At 41.6% G+C, this 21,741-nt stretch overlaps 1 protein-coding gene across 3 annotated transcripts in view; it reads right to left on the bottom strand.

The window, feature by feature from the left end:
* Positions 1-463: 463 nt before the first annotated feature.
* The window catches only part of SUPT3H (SPT3 homolog, SAGA and STAGA complex component), a gene marked incomplete at both ends in the record, with an annotated part of 388,363 nt that continues 367,085 nt past the window's right edge, over positions 464-21,741 (bottom strand). For all 3 annotated transcript variants that reach the window (XM_080700358.1, XM_080700357.1, XM_080700356.1), the window contains one exon: positions 464-505. In XM_080700358.1, the coding sequence (XP_080556484.1) occupies positions 464-505 (42 nt within the window). The remainder of the gene's footprint in view (positions 506-21,741) is intronic.

Raw genomic sequence — 21,741 nt, forward strand, 5'->3', positions numbered from 1 at the left:
AGTTGTCTCTAAGATACACGTAGATACGGTCAACAAGTGTTGGGAGGCGAGGTTGTGGGGAGGAGAGGTTCAACTACCTTCTTCTGCCTCCACTGTCCCAAGTCTAGGCTTAAAACACACCAAATACACACAGACTAAACACTGGGGGGGGGGCAGGGAGGAGAAAGACACTGCTTCCTTTTAAGATATGTGAGCTGAGGGCAGCAAGTTGATGCCAAATTAAAATTTCTAAATTGTCTGATCTGCATTCTTGCCACCTACACACCCTCCCAAACATCCTGACATCAATGAGCTAAGTGGTCCACGCAGCCAACAAGACTAAGCGCCGAGGGGGTCGGAAAAGAGCAGGAGCCAGCCAGCTGAGAGCCGCGATCACCCAGGCCACTCCGGGGACACGGAGAGGGAGAAGGATGGAAGTCACCTCGTGGAACACCGCCCTCCCTGTCCTTCAGGTGCGGTCGCGTCAGCAGGCGAGGAAAGCCATCCCATTTCTGCGGTAGGCACTCTGTCAAAGGAAAAGAAATCTGCAATGAATTCTCACATCAAGTCCGACATGGGAAGGGGGCGAGAGTGAACCCAGAGCCCTTCCTCTTTTGCAGGCTGCTGGCTGTGTCTAATAGGCTGCTTAATCTGGGGATTTCTGTTGGCCAAGCTATGGCAACCATTCTGTTAGCGAGTCAGTGTGGTTGACAAGTGGTTAGAGATTCTATCTGGGGGCAGTGGGAGATACATGCAAAGTGAGGCTTCCCATTTTGTTAATTGATTGGGTTTGGTTAAGCCAAAGAGGTGTTGTGTGCAATCTGTTTGTCTTCCATAAACATGTGTTCTCCATTCCACACGCTCCAGAATTATTTCTAACATCTTAATAGTTTATAAATCACTGACTCATTAGAGCCGCCCCAACCCTACTTTACAGTCTGAGTGAACAGATACTAACGGTGGCTTTACTTCCCCTCTAAAATATGATCTTAAAAGGAGTTCCGAACATCCTAGACTGTAGGGAAAACTAGAATCTTGCTGCTGCAAGACGCCTCCTTGCCTCATGGGCTTGCAGGCAGCTCCCTTGGGTGCAGCCCAAGGTGTGTGCTTTGCTGGGCTGAAGACATTCCCTTAGTGTCCTGCAGCTTCAGGAACTGGCAGTTGTAGCCACCTGTGCTTGCTCTATGGGAACTAGTAAAAGTCTCCTGCTCAGCCCATAGCCTGCAGATTGTAGCCACGAGGGCAAAGTCCTGCTTCCTCTGCACCTGTCTGCTGGGGAGCTGGGAAACTCCCAGCTGGCTCCTGCAGCTCCAGGAAAGCAGTTATCAGCAGCCCCAATTCCTGGCACCGCCTGTACCCCCTGTAGACACCTGGTAGAAAACAGGGAAGAGCTCCTTCCTACGCCACAGTCTGGGACTACAGCTGTGGATGCAAAAAGCTTTGGTATCACCAAAGCTTGTCCCTAGGGACCAAGGGAAGGTCCCAAACATGGGAAGTCCTCCTTGTATTCAAAACCTCCAATCTGTGATTACTCGTGCTGCAGACCCCAACATCACCCATGCTCATGCTATGGGACTTCGGAAAGTCCCATCTGATTCTGTGGCTCTGTCACTGGTCGTTGGAGTCATAGGCCCAGATATCTTTGGCATCCATGCTGAGAGTTCTAGGGAAGGTCTCTTTCACATTCTATTGGTTCAAACCCAGGGCTGCTGCTGCCCAAACTCTTACCACCACCTGTTCTTGCCCTAAGCGACTTAGGAACAGTCCTCTCCACATCCCACAACAACGAGATTGTGGTAGCATCCGCCACAAGGTCCCATGCCATCAGTGCTTGACTATGTGGAACCTGAAGACGGACACCTTTGGAAGCCTATGTCTATTACAAAGTCATACAACTGACTGCATGAACTGTTACAGTCTAAACTATGGCGGTGCAGGTAGACAGCACTGACATCAATCAAAGATGAAGAAATCACCATGTTTTCAAGTTCACCTACTCAATTGATATCTTAAATTCTATATAAATAAAAACACTTACTACACACTTTTTTTCATAGGATTGGAAGAAGAAAACATGTCAGATGTTCAGACATCAACAAAGAAACATAGAGACATGAAATGATACATAATATTCCCCAAAGAATAATAATTCTCCAGAAATAGATCCTAACTTGAAGGAAATCTATGAAATCCCTAAAAATAATTCAAAATAATGATCTCAAGAAAACTCAGTGAAAAGTAAGAGAATACAAATGAACAATACAAAGAAATAAGAACAAAGAGCAAGCCAGGATACAAAGGAGAAATTCATCGAGGAGATGGAAATCATAAAAAAGCAGACATCTTGCAGCCTAAAGATTCAGTCAAATGAACCATAAACTTACAATGAAGTGCTTTTGCAACAGATAAAAATAGAAGATAGAACTTCCAAATTAGAGAATAGGTCTTTTGAATTAACTCAGTCAAACAAAGAAGAACAAAACTGAAGAGAAAGAAAGATTAAAAGAATTCAGTACTCATAGGACAATGATAAGTGAAGAAATTTGTCATTAGGGAATTCCAGAAGGTGAAGAAAAGGGAAAGGTACTGAAAATGTACCTCACAAAATGATAGTTGAAAGTTTCTCAAATCTTCAAAGAGATATGGAGATCCAGGTATGAGAAGCTCAAAGCACCCCACTAGAATCAACCAAGGTACATTGCAGTTAAATTGTCACGTTTCATAAAAGAAATGCTCATTTTGCTTACAGCAGATTTCTTAGTATAAACTTTACAGGCCAGAAATATATGGGATGATATATTCAAAATACTGAACAAAAAAACCTGATGAAAATAATATTATACCCAGAAAGAAAAATTATCTTTCAAAAATGAAGGAGAAATAGTCTTTTCTAGATAAGCAGAAGCTGAAGGTAATTATCACCATCAGATTAGCTCAAGAAGGACTTAAGAATGCCAGATGTGGTTGCACATGCCTGAAGTCTATGCTACTTGGAAGGCTCAGGAAGAAGGACTGATAGAGCCCACACGTTCATGACCAGTCTGGGAAATATAGTGAGATGACATTGTCTCAAAACAAACTAAAACAAAAACAAAACCACTCCTACCCTTACAAAATAAAAACATTAGGAAGTCCTACATTAGAAAAAGAGCTGATAACTACCATCATGAAACCATATAAATATGCAAAAATTGCTAGAACTAATATAAGAAACAAAAAGTGAGGCAAATCTTAGCATTATAGAAAAGTACCAAGTCACAAAAATAAACAGAAGCAGAGAGGAACAACAACAAATATCAAACACAAAGAAAATAATTAAATGACAGGAAGAATTTTATACCTGCCAACAATGACCTTGAACATAAACAGATTAAATTCACAAACAAGAAGATATAGAATGGCTACATGAATTAAAAAAAAAAACCTGACCCAACTAGATGCTACCTACAAGAAACCCACTTGACTGGTAAAGGTATATAAGCTAAAAGTGAAAGGTTAGAAAAAGATATATTATGCAAATGGAAACCTAAAGCGAGTAGAAGAGGCTATACTCATATTGGATAGAGTTTAAATAAAATTGAAAAATAAGACAACAAATGCCATTATATTTTGATAAATGAATAAATTCAGTCAGAAGATACAACTGTAAATATATTTGTACTCACTATGGGATCAGGTTTAGGGTGGGCAATATGAAATGGCTGTTAGTTCTGGAAAGGTCAAAAATTCATTCACCTTCACAGAGGATTTATCACCATTCTTTGCAAGCAACTAAGAATCGATGGGTTTATTTAATAATGTTGATGCTCAAACAATCAAGACTAATGAGAAAAATAAAATTCAGAGCTGACTATGATTTCTGTAATGAGTGATTCTAATTCTAAATTAAAGAAGAGAGGAGATTAAAGATGGCGGAATAGAGGTCAGACAGCATGCTTCGTGCACTCTGAGACACAGAACTAAACCAATGAGATGACTGCTTCTTGAAAAAGTAAGAAAAGAAGCCCAAACTCAACCAAAAAACAATTGTTGAAATATAGCCTAACTGGAAGCAACAGAGAGAGCAGAGGACTGTAAAGAGACCTTGTGTCTCGCACGGTGAATGGAGACTGGCAGTGGCACAATATTGGCCAGTCTGCACCAGCACAGCAGCTCCTAGACACCTCCAGAAATGAAGTAGCTAATTCTTGTGAAACCGTCAACTACAAACTATCATCAAAAGCCGTCGACTTTTCTCTCCATGATTGACAAAGCCCCAAGCACTCAGATGGACCAGGTCAATCTTACTACTGCAGGAAAGCCCATCTCTGCCTGAAGGGACCCAAGTGGCCCCTGTAAGGACTGTGAGTTAATAAGATGTCCCCGCAGGTAATGCCCTGCATGGCCATAGGGACTAGCATGGCAACAAACAGATTTGCCAGGTCTGCGAGTTTGCAGATCATGCCTGTGGAGGTGGGTATGCAAGCTACAGTTGGACACAGCAGATTGTGAATTAGCAGAGAGGCCCTAGGGACATTCAGGCAGGGGGATCCAGAGTCGGCAATTGGCCATACCCTTGCAGGGTCTTCATTGATCACCACAGGACAACCAGCATGGCAGGGTGAAATAATTCAGCCTACTGAGTTGCAGGCTCAGAAAGCTGTAAACTCATGTCTGGACATGTTTGGGCGCTACAAGCACCAATGCCAGAGGTCAACAAGGAATCACATGATCATAATTGCCAGAGCAGTACTGGTGTCACTGGGGCTAAATAACTGAGTCACTGAAGCCCCAGGCTTAGAACTGTACAATCTGTCCCTGCAAAATTTGGGCCCTGAAAGTAGGGAGGTCAGAGGCCAACACAGTTCACATGATCACAGCTCCAGGTGGGGAACTCAACACACTCTCCAGGAGCAGAGTTTGTGCCTGGCATTCAGGCATACCAGTGACTGACAGTGCTCCATGTGATCATAACCAGCGGTCTAGGAATAGTGTCACAGGGGCCATCAAAGCTCAGCAAGGTGAGCCACAAGCTAGGAACATAGCAATAACTGGTCAGGCTGAACTTAAGCTCACTGGCCACAGAGGCCAGAGGTCAGCGCTCTGCAGTCTCACAGGCTCAACAATCAGGAAAACAGCCATGGTGTCTGTGGAGCTTTAAGTCCCAACTAGCAGGCTGCAGGCTCTGAACAGAACATTAGAGTTTCTGGTCCTGTGGACTTTAGGCCTAGAGAATATGGTGGTCTGCAGCCAATTAGAGACTCCTGTTTGCCTGTACTAAGAACTATATCTAGTTAAAGAGGCTCTGGGGAACAAACTCAAAAGTTTGATTATATAAGAAAGATTGGGAGAGGCAAATATATACCTCAAACATAGGCCTTATTATAAAGGGATAACAAATAGACACAGGGCTGACACACAAAGAGGGAGATGCCAACACAATAGAAATACAAACTTGAGAACCCTGAAAATATGAGAATGAAAAACAGTGAGGAAATGCTAAACACCCACAACCCAACAACAAGGGAGATCACCGATACGGATCTTCAGGAAATGCTAAACACCCACAACCCAACAACAAGGGAGATCACCGATACGGATCTTCAGGAAATGCCACAGGAGAATTCTGAATTTTGATCTTCAGTATGATAAAAGGCCTCAAAGAAAGTGTACAAAAAGTGAAAAAGCCTGTCAACAGAGAAACCGTGTCCCTAAGAAAGAACTAAAAAGAGGCTTTGAGTAAAATGAAAGAGTCAATAAATTAATAAAAGACTACAATAGGAGCTACCTCTGGTAGCCTATACCACAGGGAAAGTAGAATATCACTTTTAGAAGATAGTTCATTCAATGAACAGTCAGCGATATAGAGAGGACAATACAACAATATGACCTGAGTATCCAACCAATATAGGACAATACAAAATGTCCTAGTTTATGGATAATAGTTATTGAGGAAGGTCTAGAAGCACAAACCAAGGGTATCAGAAACCTCTTCAGAAAAATAATTTCAGAGAATTACCCAAATATTAAAAAAAGCTTGGACATCCATGTACAGGAGACATTCAGGACACCATCAAGACAAGATCAAAGGACTTCCCTACGTCACGTAATAATAAAAATGGTTAACATAGAAGCCAATGACGGAATCTTTAAAGCAGCTCAAACAAAAAATGGGTGTCATTCAGAGAAAAGTAAAAATCACTCTAGACTTTTCAACCCAAGTCATGAACGTCAGCAGGGGCTGGTATGATATACTCGTGACCCTGGAAGAAAACTTCTAACCAAGACTGCTATATCCAGCAAAGATATCATTCAAAATTGATGGAGAGATAAAAAATGTTCTAAGACAAGAAGAAACTAAAAGAATTCAGGACCACCAAGCCAGCACAGAGAAAATACCTAAAGCAATAAAAGACGAAGAAAAAAGAAACAAATCCCAGAACCAGAGAAAGGACAAACTTCACCGGGTGGGAAACTAAGCAAAGGAGAAATGACAGTACATTAAACAGAAAACAGAACTCAAAATGACAGAATCAAAAACCATATCTCAATAATAATACTGAATGTCAAAGGTCTTACCTCCCCAATTAAAAGATATAGACTGGCAATGTGGATTTATTTATTTATTTATTTATTTATTTATTTATTTATTTATTGTGGTACTGGGGGTGGAACTCAGGTCTTTTCTAGTTCCAGGGTATACTCCCAGACCTATTTTATATTTTATTTGAAAACAGGGTCTCACTAAGTTGTTGAGAGCCTCACTAAGTAGCTGAGGCTGGCTTCGAACCTATGCAATCCTCCTGTCTCAGCCTCCCAAGCGCGGGGATTACAGCGTGAGTCAACACGCCCGGTTGGCAATGTGGATTTAAAAACATAGTCAAATTATATGCTACTTGCAAGAACTCACCTTACAGCCAAAGATATCTATATGCTAAAGGTGAAAGGATGGAATAAGATATACCATGCAAATGGAGAGCAAAAGCAAGCAGGGATAGTAACGCTCATATCTAACAAAACAGACTCTAAACTAAAACACATCAGAAGAGGCAAAGAAGGTCACTCACTTCTTATTAATAAAAGAAACAACCCAACAAGAAGATATAATGATAATAAACATTTATGTCCAAAATGTAGGCTCACCCATTTTTATAAAATAAAATTTAGAGATAACAGGTCTCTAACAAACCCAAATACAATAATAATGAGAGACTTTAACATACCACTCACACCACTATATTGATATTCCAGGCAAAAGATGAATAAAGACTCTTATAACTTAAAAAACACTATGAACCAAATGGACCTAATAGATATATACAGAATATTTCAACCAACAACAGCTGAATACATATTTTTCTCAGCTGTTCATGGAACCTTCTTCAAAACAAACCACATTCTGGGCCACAAAGCAAGTACCAGTAAATTCAAAAAAATTAATGTAATTCTCTGCATCTTCTCAGATCACAATGGAATGAAAGTAGAAATTTCAAACAGGAAGACCAGAAGAAATTACATAAATACATGGAGATCAAATGATACACTCTTAAATGAGGACTAAATCAGAGAAGAAATAAGAGGAGAAATAAAAAATTTCTAGAATTAAATGAAAATATAGACACAACACATCAAAGTCTATGAGGCACTTTGAAAGCAGTGTTAGAGGAAAATTTGTAGCACTAAGAAACCAAACAACCCAATCAAGAAATGGGCAACTGAAGACAGTGTTAAAAGAAAAATTTGTAACATTAAAAAAAAAAACAACCATAAAACCCCCAAAATAACACAATCAAGAAATATGCAATGAAACTGAATAGATTCTTCACACACACACACACACACACACACACACACACACACACACACACTCACACACGCAAATAGCCAAAAAATACACGAAAAAATGTTCAAGATCACTAGCAATCAGGGAGATGCAAATCAAAACTACACTGAGATTCCATCTAACCCCAATCAGAGTATCAATTATCAAGAAGTAAAAAAATAATAATAATAAACGTTAGTGAGGATGTGGGGAAATTCGAACCCTTCTACACTCTTGGTGGGATTGCAACTTAGTTTAGCTGCTCTGGTGATCAGTGTGGAGATTCCTCAGAATATTGGGATGGATCTGCCATATTATCTGGCTCTACCAGTATGGCTTTCACTCAGACACAGGCAGGCCTTTCCCCTCTCTCTGTTTCTCTCTCTCTCTCTCTCACACACACACACACACACACACACACACACACACACACTCACTCACTACTTCTGGCTTTGAGCCATCTCTAGTCCACCCACTGTATTTTCCCTCCCAGATGCTGAGATGCCACTGTTCAGGAGCGCAGACTGTCTGACGGCCAGAATATGTGTAATGCCAGAGAAAAAAGAATTCGGAAACTAAGGCTGCTGAACCAAGCTGAACAAACCCTTTGCTAGCACATAGAGTGAAGACAGAATGGGGCTTTGGAATTAGAAAAAGTCTTTGTGGACTTTTCTAGCCCAAATTTTCATTTAGCAGATGAACAACCTATTGCCCGGAGATGGCGGCCCGTCCAGGATTCCTGTGTCAGTCTAGGGGTGGTCCTAGGGATGCCCAGAACTATAGCTTCTCTGGGGAAAAGAGAGATTAAAAATAGTTTTTTTTTTTTTCTGGATTAAAAGCCCTTGGGAATGGGACAAAAGCGAAGGGCCGGAGAGGTGGGAACTAAGGTCTTATCTGGTTCAGCCGAGTAGTTAGGAGCGTTCCCACCTCCTCTGGCTCACTCCTCTACACCAACAATCCTTGGAGGAGCATTCCATTTCCCTGAGTGCCCAAAATAATACCTTTGGCAAATGGAAGAAATATAGAAAACAAGATAAACAGGGCTCAAAGGTTCTATGGCAAATGTATGCATGTCTAGGGCCACGAAGGGCGATGCATCTCGTGTTTCTGGTGAAGTCATACTAAGGCTGTGCCCAGTGTCTGCCTGAATCTGTTCGCAGCTGGCCAATGTTAAAGCTAGCAGTAAAAGGGACAATAAAATGAGTTGGAGCATATGGTCACCCTCTCCCAAGCCGCCGTCGTTACCTCTCATTAGGCACTGGGCAGGCGCTCAGCTCAGCACTTTGGGTGGTTTTGGGGACACAGGAGTTGCCTGGCTCCTAAGAGTCTGGGGTTCTCCTAAATGTGCCTTTCCACTGCAAAGAAAAGAAGAGGGCTGGGGCAGAGGGTGGCTTCCAAGCCTAGGTCCTGCTCTGCCAGGGAAACACGGAGGGGTCAGCAGAGTAAACCAGGAGCAGAGGCTTTCCCCGGCACGTACCAAATGCTCGCTTTATTGGAATGCCCGGTTGAGCAGGGGCTGGGAAGGTACTTTTTTGAATTTTATGTATAAACGCTATTTCATGAATCAACTAAATTAGCCTGCTCTCTGCCCTACCCAACTCCTAAACTAAGCATTACAGTAACAATCAGCCGGGCTTGCTAACTGGCCTTTCGCATCCTTTCGCCTGGATGCAGAACTGGAGCCTATACTCTGATGTCTCAAACTTGGACGAGCGATTTTGAATCCCACGGCCCCTGCACACCCACACCTGGCCCTGCCTGCGGAGGTCCGCTGGGGGCAATGTCCGAGCTCGCTCCTGGTCCCTCCATTCGCCCAAAGGGATGTCTGTGCCTGAGCACATATTGTTTTGCTTTAATTCTGTAAAACTTTGAGGCTCAGGAGCTTCATATCAAAGCTATGCGATGGCGTCTGAAAAGATAAAATACGTTCCTTTTCTTTGCTGCCTTATGTCTGCGTGTGGGCAAGAGATTTAATTATCATGAATAAAGTTGAATGGTGGTCCAAGACTTTTAAAAATCAAAGTGGGAATCATGGCTGAATTTCATTAGCAAACATAAATACGAATGGGCGCATCTTGTTTGTAGTGATGCCATGTGACTATTTCCCTTTTGATAATTTCGTTGTAACTCTTGATATTTCAGGGCATCTAAACTGAACCATATGACATTCAGCGCTGTAACACGCCAAACTCTCATTAGACATGTTCCTTTCTGTATATATCCCCATGTTATGAACACCCTGTGAAAATCATGGTGGGTAGATGGTTAGACAGCAGAGCCCTGATTCCAGAACAGCCCTGTCCTATAAATAAGAGGGCGCCTCTGACTGGCATAACGGGAAAAAGATGTAAATTAACTCTTAACCATTCGATATCAACTGGAACCCAAATCTTGAGGAACTTGTCATCTTATGCATGGTTTACTTTATCAGATTCTTATTTTATTAAAGAATATTAACATAGGGCTTTTATAAATTCTTGGAGTAATATCAAGTTATTTTGGTATTCTGAAGACAAATCTCTCTAAATGTAGTTATTAAAAATTACTTTTTTGTGGTACTGGGGATTGAACCCAGAGGCATTCTACCTTTGAGCTACACTCCCAGTCCAATTTTATTTTTTATTTAGAAACAGAGTCTAACTACCCCATTAAAAGGCTGTTAGAGCCAGGCATGGTTGCACACACTTTTAATACTAGTACTTGAGAGGCTGAGACAGGAGAATCACAGGTTTGAAGACAGCTTCAGTAATATCGCAAGCCTCTCAGCAACCTAAGGACACTGTGTTTCAAAATAAAAAAAAAATAAAAAGGGCTGGGGGTATAGCTCAGAGGTAGAATGTCCCTGGGTTCAATCCTCTGTACACACACACACACACACACACACACACACACACACACACACACACACCTAAAAATAAAATTAGCTAAGGAATTAAAAGACTTTTAAAATGAAAATTATAAAACAACAATGAAAGAAATCGAAGAAGATGCCAAAAGATGAAAAATATCTCATGTTCATGAATTGCAAGAACTAATATTGTGAAAATGTTCATACTACACAAAGTAATTTACAGATGCAGTGCAATGCAATCCCCATCAAGATCCTTAGCACCGCAAAACAAAAAAAAGATACCAAAGATATTCTTCACAGAACTAGAAGAAAAAAAATCCTAAAATTTATATGGAAGCAGAAAAGACCTAAAATAGCCAAATGAAGAGAGAAAGAGAGAGAGAGAGAGAGAGAGAGAGAGAGAGAGAGAGAGAGAGAGAGAGAGAGAGAAACCAAATTGACCTATAGTTTCAATAAGGCATAAAACTTGCTACTTGGAAATTGGTAGCAATATGGTACTGGAGATAATAAACTGAGATACAGCTCTAGTTCTTTTTATTCTTTATTTTGAAATAAGGTCTCACTAAGTTACTTAACACTGGCCTCAAGCCTGCAATCCTCCCGTCTTGGTCTCCTAAGTACTGAGATTATAGGCGTGCATGCTTGCCAATCCTGAGCAAAAAGAAAAAAGCTGCAGGCGCCATGATATTGGATTTCAAGACATACAGTAAAGCTATAGTAACAAAAAGAGAAATGGATTGGCATAAGAACAGAGGCATATACCAGTGGCACAGAATGAGGAACCACAAAATAAACACATGCTCCTACAGCCAACCAATTCTCAACAAAGAGGCCAACCACGTAGGCTGGAGAAAAGACAACTTCTTCAAAAATGGTGCTGGGAAGGCAGGGGGTCTATATGTAGGAGGTGGAATCTTGACCTTTATCTCTCATTCTGTAAAAAGAATCAATTAAAAAACAGATCAAGTGAAACTAATAGAAGAAAACATAGGAAAATACTTGGGGATGTTGGTATAGGCGAGGCTTGTTCGGATTGGGACCCCAAAGCACAGAAATGGCAATAACAAAAATGGGATGGCATCAAACTAAAAGTTTGTACAATAAAAGAAATAGCTAACAGAGTGAAGAGACAGCCTGCTGAGAGGGAGAAAATATCTGCCAGCAATTCATCGGACTAATACTAAGAATATACTAATCACTCAAAAATCTCTAAAACACAACCCAATTAAAAATGGGTAAACGAGAGCCGGGTGTGGTGGCGCACGCTTGTAATCCCCGCGTTTGGGAGGCGGAGTCAGGAGGATCGTGCAGGTTCGAAGCCAGCCAGGCTGGCTTAAGAGACCCTGTTTCGAAATAAAAATATAAAATAGGTCTGGGAGTGTAGCTCCAAGGCAGAAGGGTTTCTAGGAACCCTAGTTCCACCACACACACACACACACACACACACACACACACACACACACACACACAAAAGAGTAAATGATTTGAACTGACACTTCACCACAAAGAAATACAAATGGCCAAAAATTATATGAAAAACGCTCAGTATCAGTAGCCATCAGAGAAATGAAAATCAAAACACCTCACGCCAGTTAGCCCAGTTATTACTTAAAACAAACAAACAAATAAACAACAATAAGAACAAAAAGAAGAAAAGTAGGGCTGTTGAGGATATGGAGAAAAAGGATCTCTTATACACTGTCGAGCTATACCCCTGCCTTATTTATTTACTTATTTATTTACTTTTGAAATAGTGTCTCACTAACTGGCTGACAGTCTGGTTGAGTTGCTGAGGGTGACCTCAAACCTGTGATTCTCCTGTCTCAGCTCCTGGGTTCTGGAGTTACAGGTGTGCGCCAACTTGTTTTGATGAATCATGAAAGGTATCCTTCTGGGGTCACAGCAATTAGGATCATGCACTGGTCTAACCCCCACCACACTAACTGTGCAAGTCAAGCATTTACTGGTCATGCAGTCTCTGAAGAACTGAACAGTTTTTGGTTTAGCACATCACAAAGAAATGGGCAGAGTTTCACTATTAGTAGAAGTTAATATAAGTAAAATACTTTGAAACCATTTTATTTTGTTATTAGCCCAATAAAAAAAAATGGAACTATAGGAGGTCTATGCAGAATCCAGCACCAATTCTACACGAAGGAATTAAAAAGTCAGTTGAGACTCTTTTTGTAAACTGGCCGGCAAATGCTGAGCTCAGAGTCATCCTTAGAAAGAACGTATCTGATATATTTCGATAACTCTCACCACGATTTTTGGAGGGGGTGCCGAATGAATGGTACCTTTATGTATTCTGTTCATGGAGCCCCCAAATGAAATATAGCCAGGCATTCTATAAAATACAGCCTCAGGACATAAAATCTCCACACTCAAGTAATTCAACGAATCATTTCAACTAGGTTTTAGGAGAGGAGGAGGAAAGCTATTCTGCAAAAGGACCTTTCTCTGCCTCTATAGTGCATTTGGTGGTGGCAGGAACTGGGCAGGCTGGTCCCACCAGTCTCAGGCTCTCAGGAGGGAACAAATGCAGAGAAAAGATGGGAGGGGGGGGGAGAGAGAGAGAGAGAGAGAGAGAGAGAGAGAGAGAGAGAGAGAGCGCGAGAGCGAGCGAGCGAGAGCGAGAGAGAGGGAGAGACGGATGGGGAGAGAGATGGGGAGAGAGATATATATAGAGAGAGATGGAGAGATATAGAGAGAAAGGGAGAGATATAGAGACACAGAGATATATAGACATATATAGAGAGAGAAAAAGAGAGAGATATATATATAGACACACAGAGAGATAGAGAGAGACAGAGAGAACCTAAAAAATTAAAGGAATAATATAGCATTTCAATCAAAGTTTGAAATTTGTAGAAGTGGTTTTGGTCTCCATAGAGTAAAAATATTTATCCAAGAAACCCCTACTCGGGTGTGAACATCCTACTTCTGGTGGGATTTTGTTTGGCAAAGGACTATGAAAAAGTAGAAACGAATACAGAACATGTCTATAAACAAATTTATTTAGTTAGCACAGATGGACACGTTCACTCGAGGGCTTCAGCAATTACACGTGTAAAACTGTTTCCTATCGTGGTTTCCTTTTGTGATTTTGCTAATTTATTCAATCTAGGCCATTTTCATGCATTCGTTATTATAAGCTGTTTAGCCACCCAGGCTGAAACGAACATATGGAGACTCTTGTCTTCTTTCTATTCCTCATATAAACACAATTATACGGTGATCTTAAAGAGTCAGACTTTTAATAAAAGAAAGTCAAGTAAGATTGTGAGTCCCTAACCACGATGCTGTAATCTAACCTTGGGAAGATCTGGGGTTTTGGATATGATACTAGAGCTGAAAGTGTCTGGGGGTAAAATGCAGTCTGTATAGGTGGAAAGTGGCTGTATTTGGGTTCAATATGTATTTTTAATTCAATTATAAGTATAACAGCATATAATACAATCTACTGGAGAGAGCTGTGAACCACTGGCCTTGGCTCAGAGCATGGGTGGGCCACCCAGGTAGTGTTCTGATGTTCAAGGGCAGAGGGGGCTTGGGAGAGCTGGTGCTGAGCGACCAGCTTCTACCATCTCCATCCTGGAGTCTCAGACCACTGGACCACCTGCGAGTTCTCTGTGGGGGCTACAGGAAGGTTAGACCCAAATGATGCCAGGGACCAGATTCTCTGACCACCTTCAGTTTTGCTCACAAGCAACCCTGCCTATGAAGGTAAGCCAGCCTCTAGTACACATGAACTGGCAAAAGGGAGATGAGCCATGATTTTATTGTTTTAGAATTAAAATAATATGTGCAATTAACACTTTTCTTTCTTTTTTTTTTTTGCGGTACTGGGGATGGAACCCAGGGACATTCTACCTCCACGCTCCACTCCCAGCCCTATTTTTTATTCTTTGTTTTGAAACAGGGTCTCACTGAGTTGCAAAGGGCCTCACTCAGAAGCTGAGACCATCTGCGAACTGTCATCCTCCTGCCTCAGCCTCCCGAATGCTGGGATTACAAGCGTGCGCCACCACGCTCGGCTTGAACATTTTTCAAGAATCCTAAAAATCTTTCTTTGTAACAAGGAGGCAATGAGGCCAAATATGTTGACCTGTCATTTACTGTGTCTGTCAAGTCTTTTCATTCTTCTCTCTCTTTGCAATTTTTTCCCGCTATAATAAAGTCAATCAGGCCATTTGTATGGGTCCTATGTTGGAACTAATTTTATTTACAAGTAATGTCATGATGTCATGGCAATTAGATGTGTCATAGATTTAATTGTGTTCTCTGAAAAGACATACTAAAATTTAATCTCTGGTGCCAGTGAACATGACATTATTGGGAAATGGGCTCTTCGTGGATGGAAGCAGAATCAGATGAGATCATTAGGTGGGCCTTAATCCAATACGGTATTTTAGAGAAGAGTCCGATTGTACAGGCACAGCCAGAGTGATCGCCTCTACAAGCCAGGGAATACCAAGCACGGCTGTCGTCACCTAAACTGAGGAGAGGCACCAAATGGGATGCTCTGAAGGAGCCAAACCCTCCACCATCTTGATACAGACGCCTGGGTCAGTCTAGGAAACAGCAGTGGCTGCGTTTCCAATGTCGAGGCCACTCATTTTCTGAGTTGAAGGTGATTAAGATGAGGCTGGTTCTGCTTCCACCCAGAACACACCAGGACACCTTCCCTCTGTGGCTTTTGTAGCTAACAGAAATAAAAGCTGTACAGATTGGCAATGTTGCAATAAAACTGTCTCTATCAACAGCAATATAAATGTCTTTATAGAAAACACCAAAAAGCCAATGAAAACGTTAGTACAGTTTATCAAGGTGGCAGGACACAAGGTAAATAAGACACCAACTCGGTTTCTATCTATTAGCAATGACCAAGAAGAAACTAAAATTAAGAAAACAAAAAGTAGGAAAAATATCACTTAGTAGAAATATATATATTTTTGGTACTGGGGGTGGAACCCAGAGGCTTTCTATCTTCAGGATATATACCCCAGACCTATTTTTTTATATTTTATTCGGAAACAGGGTCTCACTAAGTTGCTGAGAGCCTCACTAAGTAGCTGAGGCTGGCTTCGAACCTGTGCGATCGTCCTGTCTCAGCCTCCCAAGCGCGGGGAGTAAAAGCGTGCGCCACCACGCTCGGCTCACTTAGTAGAAATATAAACCAAATATGTTACAAGACCTATTTAATGAGAATGAGAACTAGAAAATGTTAAGACAAATCTAAAAAGATCTAAAGAAATGGAGAAATAACGAACAGAAGATAATACCGTTGAGAGGCTCTTCACGCTCTTAAGATAGATACAGTTCAATTCCTTTTAAGTCCCTCCCAGATTTACTGCAGAACGTGACAGGCTAAATTTAAATAACAACTCAAAGGACCTCTTGATTGCCCCCTCACAAGTTGAAAAAGGACCAAGTTGAGAGGCTGCATGATCTCTGATTTCAAAATTTAGTATACACCTAAAGTAACTGAGTCAGTATGGTACTGGCATTTGGATAGAGATGTAGAAGAGAGATCTGAAATCGGCCTATACATGAAAAATATGGTGCATTTATTTTCTACGAAGGTGCCGAGACAATTCAATACAGAAATAATCATCTTTCCAACAAACAATGCTGAAAGAGTTGGACACCCATAAACAAAGGAACCTCAATCTTACCACATACCATATACAAACATTAACTAGAAAGAAATCAGAGAGCAGACCCAAGAAACTGGAAGACTTCTAGGAGACACACAAGGGAATGTTTGTAACTTTAGAGCAGGCAAAGTTTCTTAGCTAACATATTTATGCACAAAAAGAAAGAAACAGGCAAATGAGACTACTTTGAAATTACAAACTCGCTGGTCATGGTGGTGCATGCCTGTGATCTCAGTACTTGGGAGGCTTGAGATAGGAGGATTGGAGGTTCCAGGCCAGCCTCACTAACTTAGTGAGGCCCTCAGTGAGAACCTATTTCAAATAAAAAATAAATCAGGGCTGGGAGTGTGGCTTGGAAGTAGAGGAATACCTCTGGGTTCAATTCCTAGTGTCTGTCTGTCTCTACCTTTCTGTTTCTCTCTGTCTCTGTCTCTCTCTTTCTCTGTCTCTCTCTCTCTCTCACACACACACCCACCAAACTCAAGGGCTGAGGATATAAATGTTTATGTGAATATTTACATACTTTTATGAAAGCTTTACTCATAACTGCCAACAACTAGAAATAACTCAAATGTTCATTACACAGGTAAAGAAGGCGTGGCACACCCATGGAACACTCTTAAGCAATAAAAAGAGATGAATTATGATACATAAAAATGGGCAAATCTCAAATGCATTATGCTAAGTGAAAGAGGTCAGACTCCAAGAGGTTATATACGGATGATTCCATTTAGATGATATTCTAGATCTGGGAAAATTATTGGGTCAGAAAATAGATCAGTGGGTGCAGGGTGGAGGGTGATGGAGGAGACACATTCTGCTCAACGGACCTGCTCTGTATCTTGTGAGAGCGGTTGTATGACTACATACATTTGTCCAAACATCAAATTATATACTTCAAAGAGTAAACTTTAGCCGGGCGTGGTGGCACACGCTTGTAATCCCCGCGCTTGGGAGGCGGAGACAGGAGGATCACGCAGGTTCTAAGCCAGCCGCGCTGGCTTAAGAGACCCTGTTTCAAAATAAAAATATAAAATAGGTCTGGGAGTGTAGCCTGGAGGTAGAAGGGCTTCCAGGAACCCCAGTACCACCAAAAAAAAAAAAAAAAAAAAAAAAAGAGTAAACTTTATTGTATGTAACTTATCCATTAGTAAAATGAAAGATAATGCTTTGGGAGAGATGGTGAGGATTTGTATATCACAGGGAGCATTAAGAAATAGAAAACAATACTCAGTAGGTACTTTTTTTTTTGTATTGAAGATTGAACTCAGGGGCATTCTACCCCTGAGCCACACTTTCCCCAGTCCTATGTTACTTTTTATTTATTTATTCTTTTATATTTTTTAATTTTTATTTTTTGGTGGTACTGGAAACCCTCCTACCTCCAGGCTACACTCCCAGATCTATTTTATACTTTTTTTTTTTTGAAATAGGGTCTCTTAAGCCAGCACGGCAGCTTGCTTCAAATCTGCGCGATCCTCCTGTCTCCGCCTCCCAAGCGCAGATTACAAGTGTGTGCCACCTGTAGGGAGCCATTAAGGTCTTCCTCTTATCTTTACTAAAAGAATACTTCTGACTGTCCTTCCGCCCAGAGTCAACAAGGTTGGGGGTCATGGAGGTTTCATAGTAATTAAGACTCTCTCAGAACTAATGATGCTATTGTTCTGTCTGAGCTAAGACTAGGTTTGTGCTATTTGTGTTGCACCAGGGTATTGTTTGACCTGCCCGGACTTTGGACTTGTCTTTCTCGTCTGGGGTAACCTGAAGCTAAAAACTATAAATACCATAAGAGAATAAACCCGAGGGATCGGTCAGTAGAGATATCGACCCGGGAGTGAACTGGCGATCCTTCCATGTTAGAATTAAATATTATTTGAATCAAATTCTTAGAGTTATATTCTTTCATCCTCACTCCTCTCTTTGGAACCCGTACTTTTGCCGGCTGGCTCCGGCAGCCACCACGCCCAGCTATTTTTTATTTTGAAATAGGGTCTCACTAAGTTACGGAGTACCTCACTAAATTGCTGAGGTTGGTCTTGAACCTGTGATCCTCCTGTCTCAGCCTCCCAAGTACTGGGATTACAGGCGTGTACCACCATGCACAGTTACCCAGTATGTTTCTAAGTTGTTGTTTTCTACCTGGCAGTTTACTCTGTTTTCATTAGAAGGATCCAGTTGAACAGAAAAGTCATACAGCTAGAGTTATTTCCTTAAGACCAAGATGAGCAGTATGTACAATTCCAGAATCAATTAAATTCACTTTTGATTGCCTTCTATGTACAGGCACTGGGCTAGGGGCTACCCGAGAAAACAGGCAACTGAGATATAAAACAGGGTGTCCTGGGACTCGGAGTTTAGTGATATACAGCACCCATGCACACGCAGCCGCTGCATGAGCTCAGCACTCACTCCCAAGCTCCGGAAGGCTCTCTTTCTCTGGAATACTTGGAATCTCATTCTGGAGGAAGGCCTCTAGATAAGGTGGGTGAGGGAGCAGGCTCTGGAGACCCATCCTGGTGCTGCCCTGACCTCTGGCTCCGGTCATCCCTCTGCTTTCCAAGTTCGCTGTCTCTTTACACTCTTTCGACTTGACACTCATAAACTCTCCCCTCAGTGTAATGCAAAATGCTAGTTATGAATACGGACAGCTGGATTTGTAGGCCTCAAGAATTAGACTTCTGAATATCTCAATATGCTAACCGTGGTGATGGTGAACGGCAAGAGGCTCTGGGGTCACAGAGACATCACAAAAGCTTGAGGAGGAATGCCAGAGCCCATGGCAAAGCGTGCAGAGCAGCCGGCAACACAGAGCTTTCCTTAAGACCAAGATGAGCACTATATACAATTCCAGAGCTGAAAGCTGGGAAGAACTTGACAGGGAGGGCGACGAGACTGCCACACAGTGAAGGGAGAAGAAGTGTCCGCGGGAAGCCCACGGAGGCCTGGCCTCTCTGACCGTGGTTGCCTTACCGCGATTCAAATAATTTTGAAGGCATCACAAATGGAGTTCCTAGCCTTATAGTTCCTTTAACTTTTTCTGTGTTTAAAACAGACCTTGAAGGTTGAGGTGTAGTTCAGTGATAGGAAAACATGGAAACAAACCAAAAAACAATGTAATACAACACTCGCGTACACACACACACACACACACACACACACACACACACACACACCAACACCACCACCACCAACAACCACAACAAAACCCAGAACTGAAAAGCACACATGGGGAGCATTGTCTTGGCCGCTGACATTAGCATCCACTAAACCCTTGGGTATAAATTAAGACAATGCTCTGGGAACTGAACCCAGAGTACCACATGGAAGGCTCATCTTTTGTTTGGGGACTATGCTATTACATACTTTTCCAATTGCTGATGCAGTTATTTTGCTAGGCATAAAATACTACTTTCTTGCTAAAAGTTTTTTTTTGGGGGGAGGGAGAGGGACATTTTTGTAAATAACCTGAGACTACAAGTCGGTCGCAACCAAGCGGTCTGCACACTAAAGGGAACGGGCCATGACTGGTTAAAATAGCTCAGATTAGCCGTTACATAAATATTTACAACAGGGAACACAAATGTGCAAATAGCTCTGACATTCATGTTTACAAATACCTGCTGAGGTTTGACTCATTCTATAGTTATCATGTTACTGATTTGAGCACATTTTTAGATATAAATTTTAACAATTATGGAAATATATATATTTTTTAAATTCCTGCTGCCTTTTTTCCTCCTGCTCTGATTTTCCAAGAGTGAAATGTCAATTTAAGCAACACGGAGTACTGCTGGAGACCTACAGGCCCCAGCGACAACCATTCATTAGACACATATATTCTTCTCGTTCTGACAGTTATCTCTGTGTGTCCATAAATCCTATCTTTACACTGGGCTTCTGGACGTCTTTTTCCATCTCTCGAGCACAGTGACTTTTCTCAGTCTTAGACAGTGATACATTAGAACCGCTTGGGAAGATTTTAAGTATCTTAAGGCTTAGACTACATCCTAGACCAATTAATTCCTGGAAGTAAGGCCCAGGGACCAATCCCATGTTCATTCACTGTGGGAGAAGCATCAGTCCAGGTAGAAAAAACAACCGAATTCTCATTTGTCTTTCAGGTTCATTCCTAGTTGTCCAGCTGATCACCTTTTACCTTTTTCTTTCTTTTTCTTTTTTTTTTTTTTTTGTGGTACTGGGGATTGAATCCAGGGGTAGTCTATCACCAAGCCACAGCCCAAAGCCCTATTTTTTTCATTCTTTATTTTTTGAAGCAGGGTCTCACCATGCCAGGCTTCTGACTGTCCTTTTGAAGGAGAAGAGTGGTATTGAGGGGTGACTTTCTTTGTGAAGGCATTTGAGTTTAAAGAATCAAAGAATGGAGAGAATCAACATGAATGTTATCTTTTGACTAATTTCAACTCAAAGGTAACGTCAGAGGCTAAGCTCCAGCTGCAGCTCTGTGTGCCATACAAGGGAATACTCAAGAGTACTGTAACCAGGTGCATGGAATACAGCATGTGGTTAACAAATATTTGTGGAATGAATCAATGTGCGAAAATCTTACTAGATTGTTAGGATAAGAGTGCAGACCATGTAACTTGACATTCTTGGCTAAACGAGTCTTCAGGGAAGGCAAAGACAGACTGACAGACAACAAGACACACAGACATGGCCCTCCGTTGGTCTCGTCTGGAAGAATAGTCTTAGGAAGTAGCTAAATCTGAACAGGAGAAAATATTAACTGAAAGCAGCTCATGAGACCTATGTATTAAGTTAAAATCGCCGGGCAGGAGAACGAAGGATAGCCATCCCAGCAGATCACCCAGATGTAGGCGCGGAGCACAACTGCAGGGACTGCACATCTGTACATCTTTAGACGCTAATTCATTGTGTTGGTGATGGAGTTAGCTGGGGAGAAGATGGCCATCCTGCAGTTGTAATAATGTTCCCAACACACCTGGCCCGAGGACCACCCCTGGGAGACGCTTGCAGCGACGCACAGACACCGCCTCCTTCTCAGACAGTCAAGTCCGCGGTCGCTGAGTGGAAAAGCGGCCAAGAATCGGTGGGAGATGATGACTAAAATTTGTAAAAGAACATGGACGACTTCCAAGAACCCGAGTTAATGATTTAAAAAAAGAATGTAATAATGCTCAGATTAAATTCTAGCCAGCAACTCATTTAGAATGGCCTAAGGGATCATCTCATTACTGAAAAATAAAAAGCATAAATAAAAAATAAAGCGAGATTGTTTCAATTAATCCCCTCGCCCCCCGATTTCCCTCCTTTCTTTCAGCATCTTCAGAGTCCCTCCTGGTGGGAATTCAAAGAGACACACTCTTCTTAACCTATATTAGGCAGGTCAAGTCCAGATGTATGTTTTTTGAATTAAGATGGCTTATTTAAAGCAATAAGAAACTGCCACAGAAAAGCCAAAATTATAGATA

The sequence above is a fragment of the Muscardinus avellanarius genome (assembly GCF_963383645.1).
Source record: "Muscardinus avellanarius genome assembly, chromosome: 8".
Lineage (NCBI taxonomy): Eukaryota > Metazoa > Chordata > Mammalia > Rodentia > Gliridae > Muscardinus > Muscardinus avellanarius.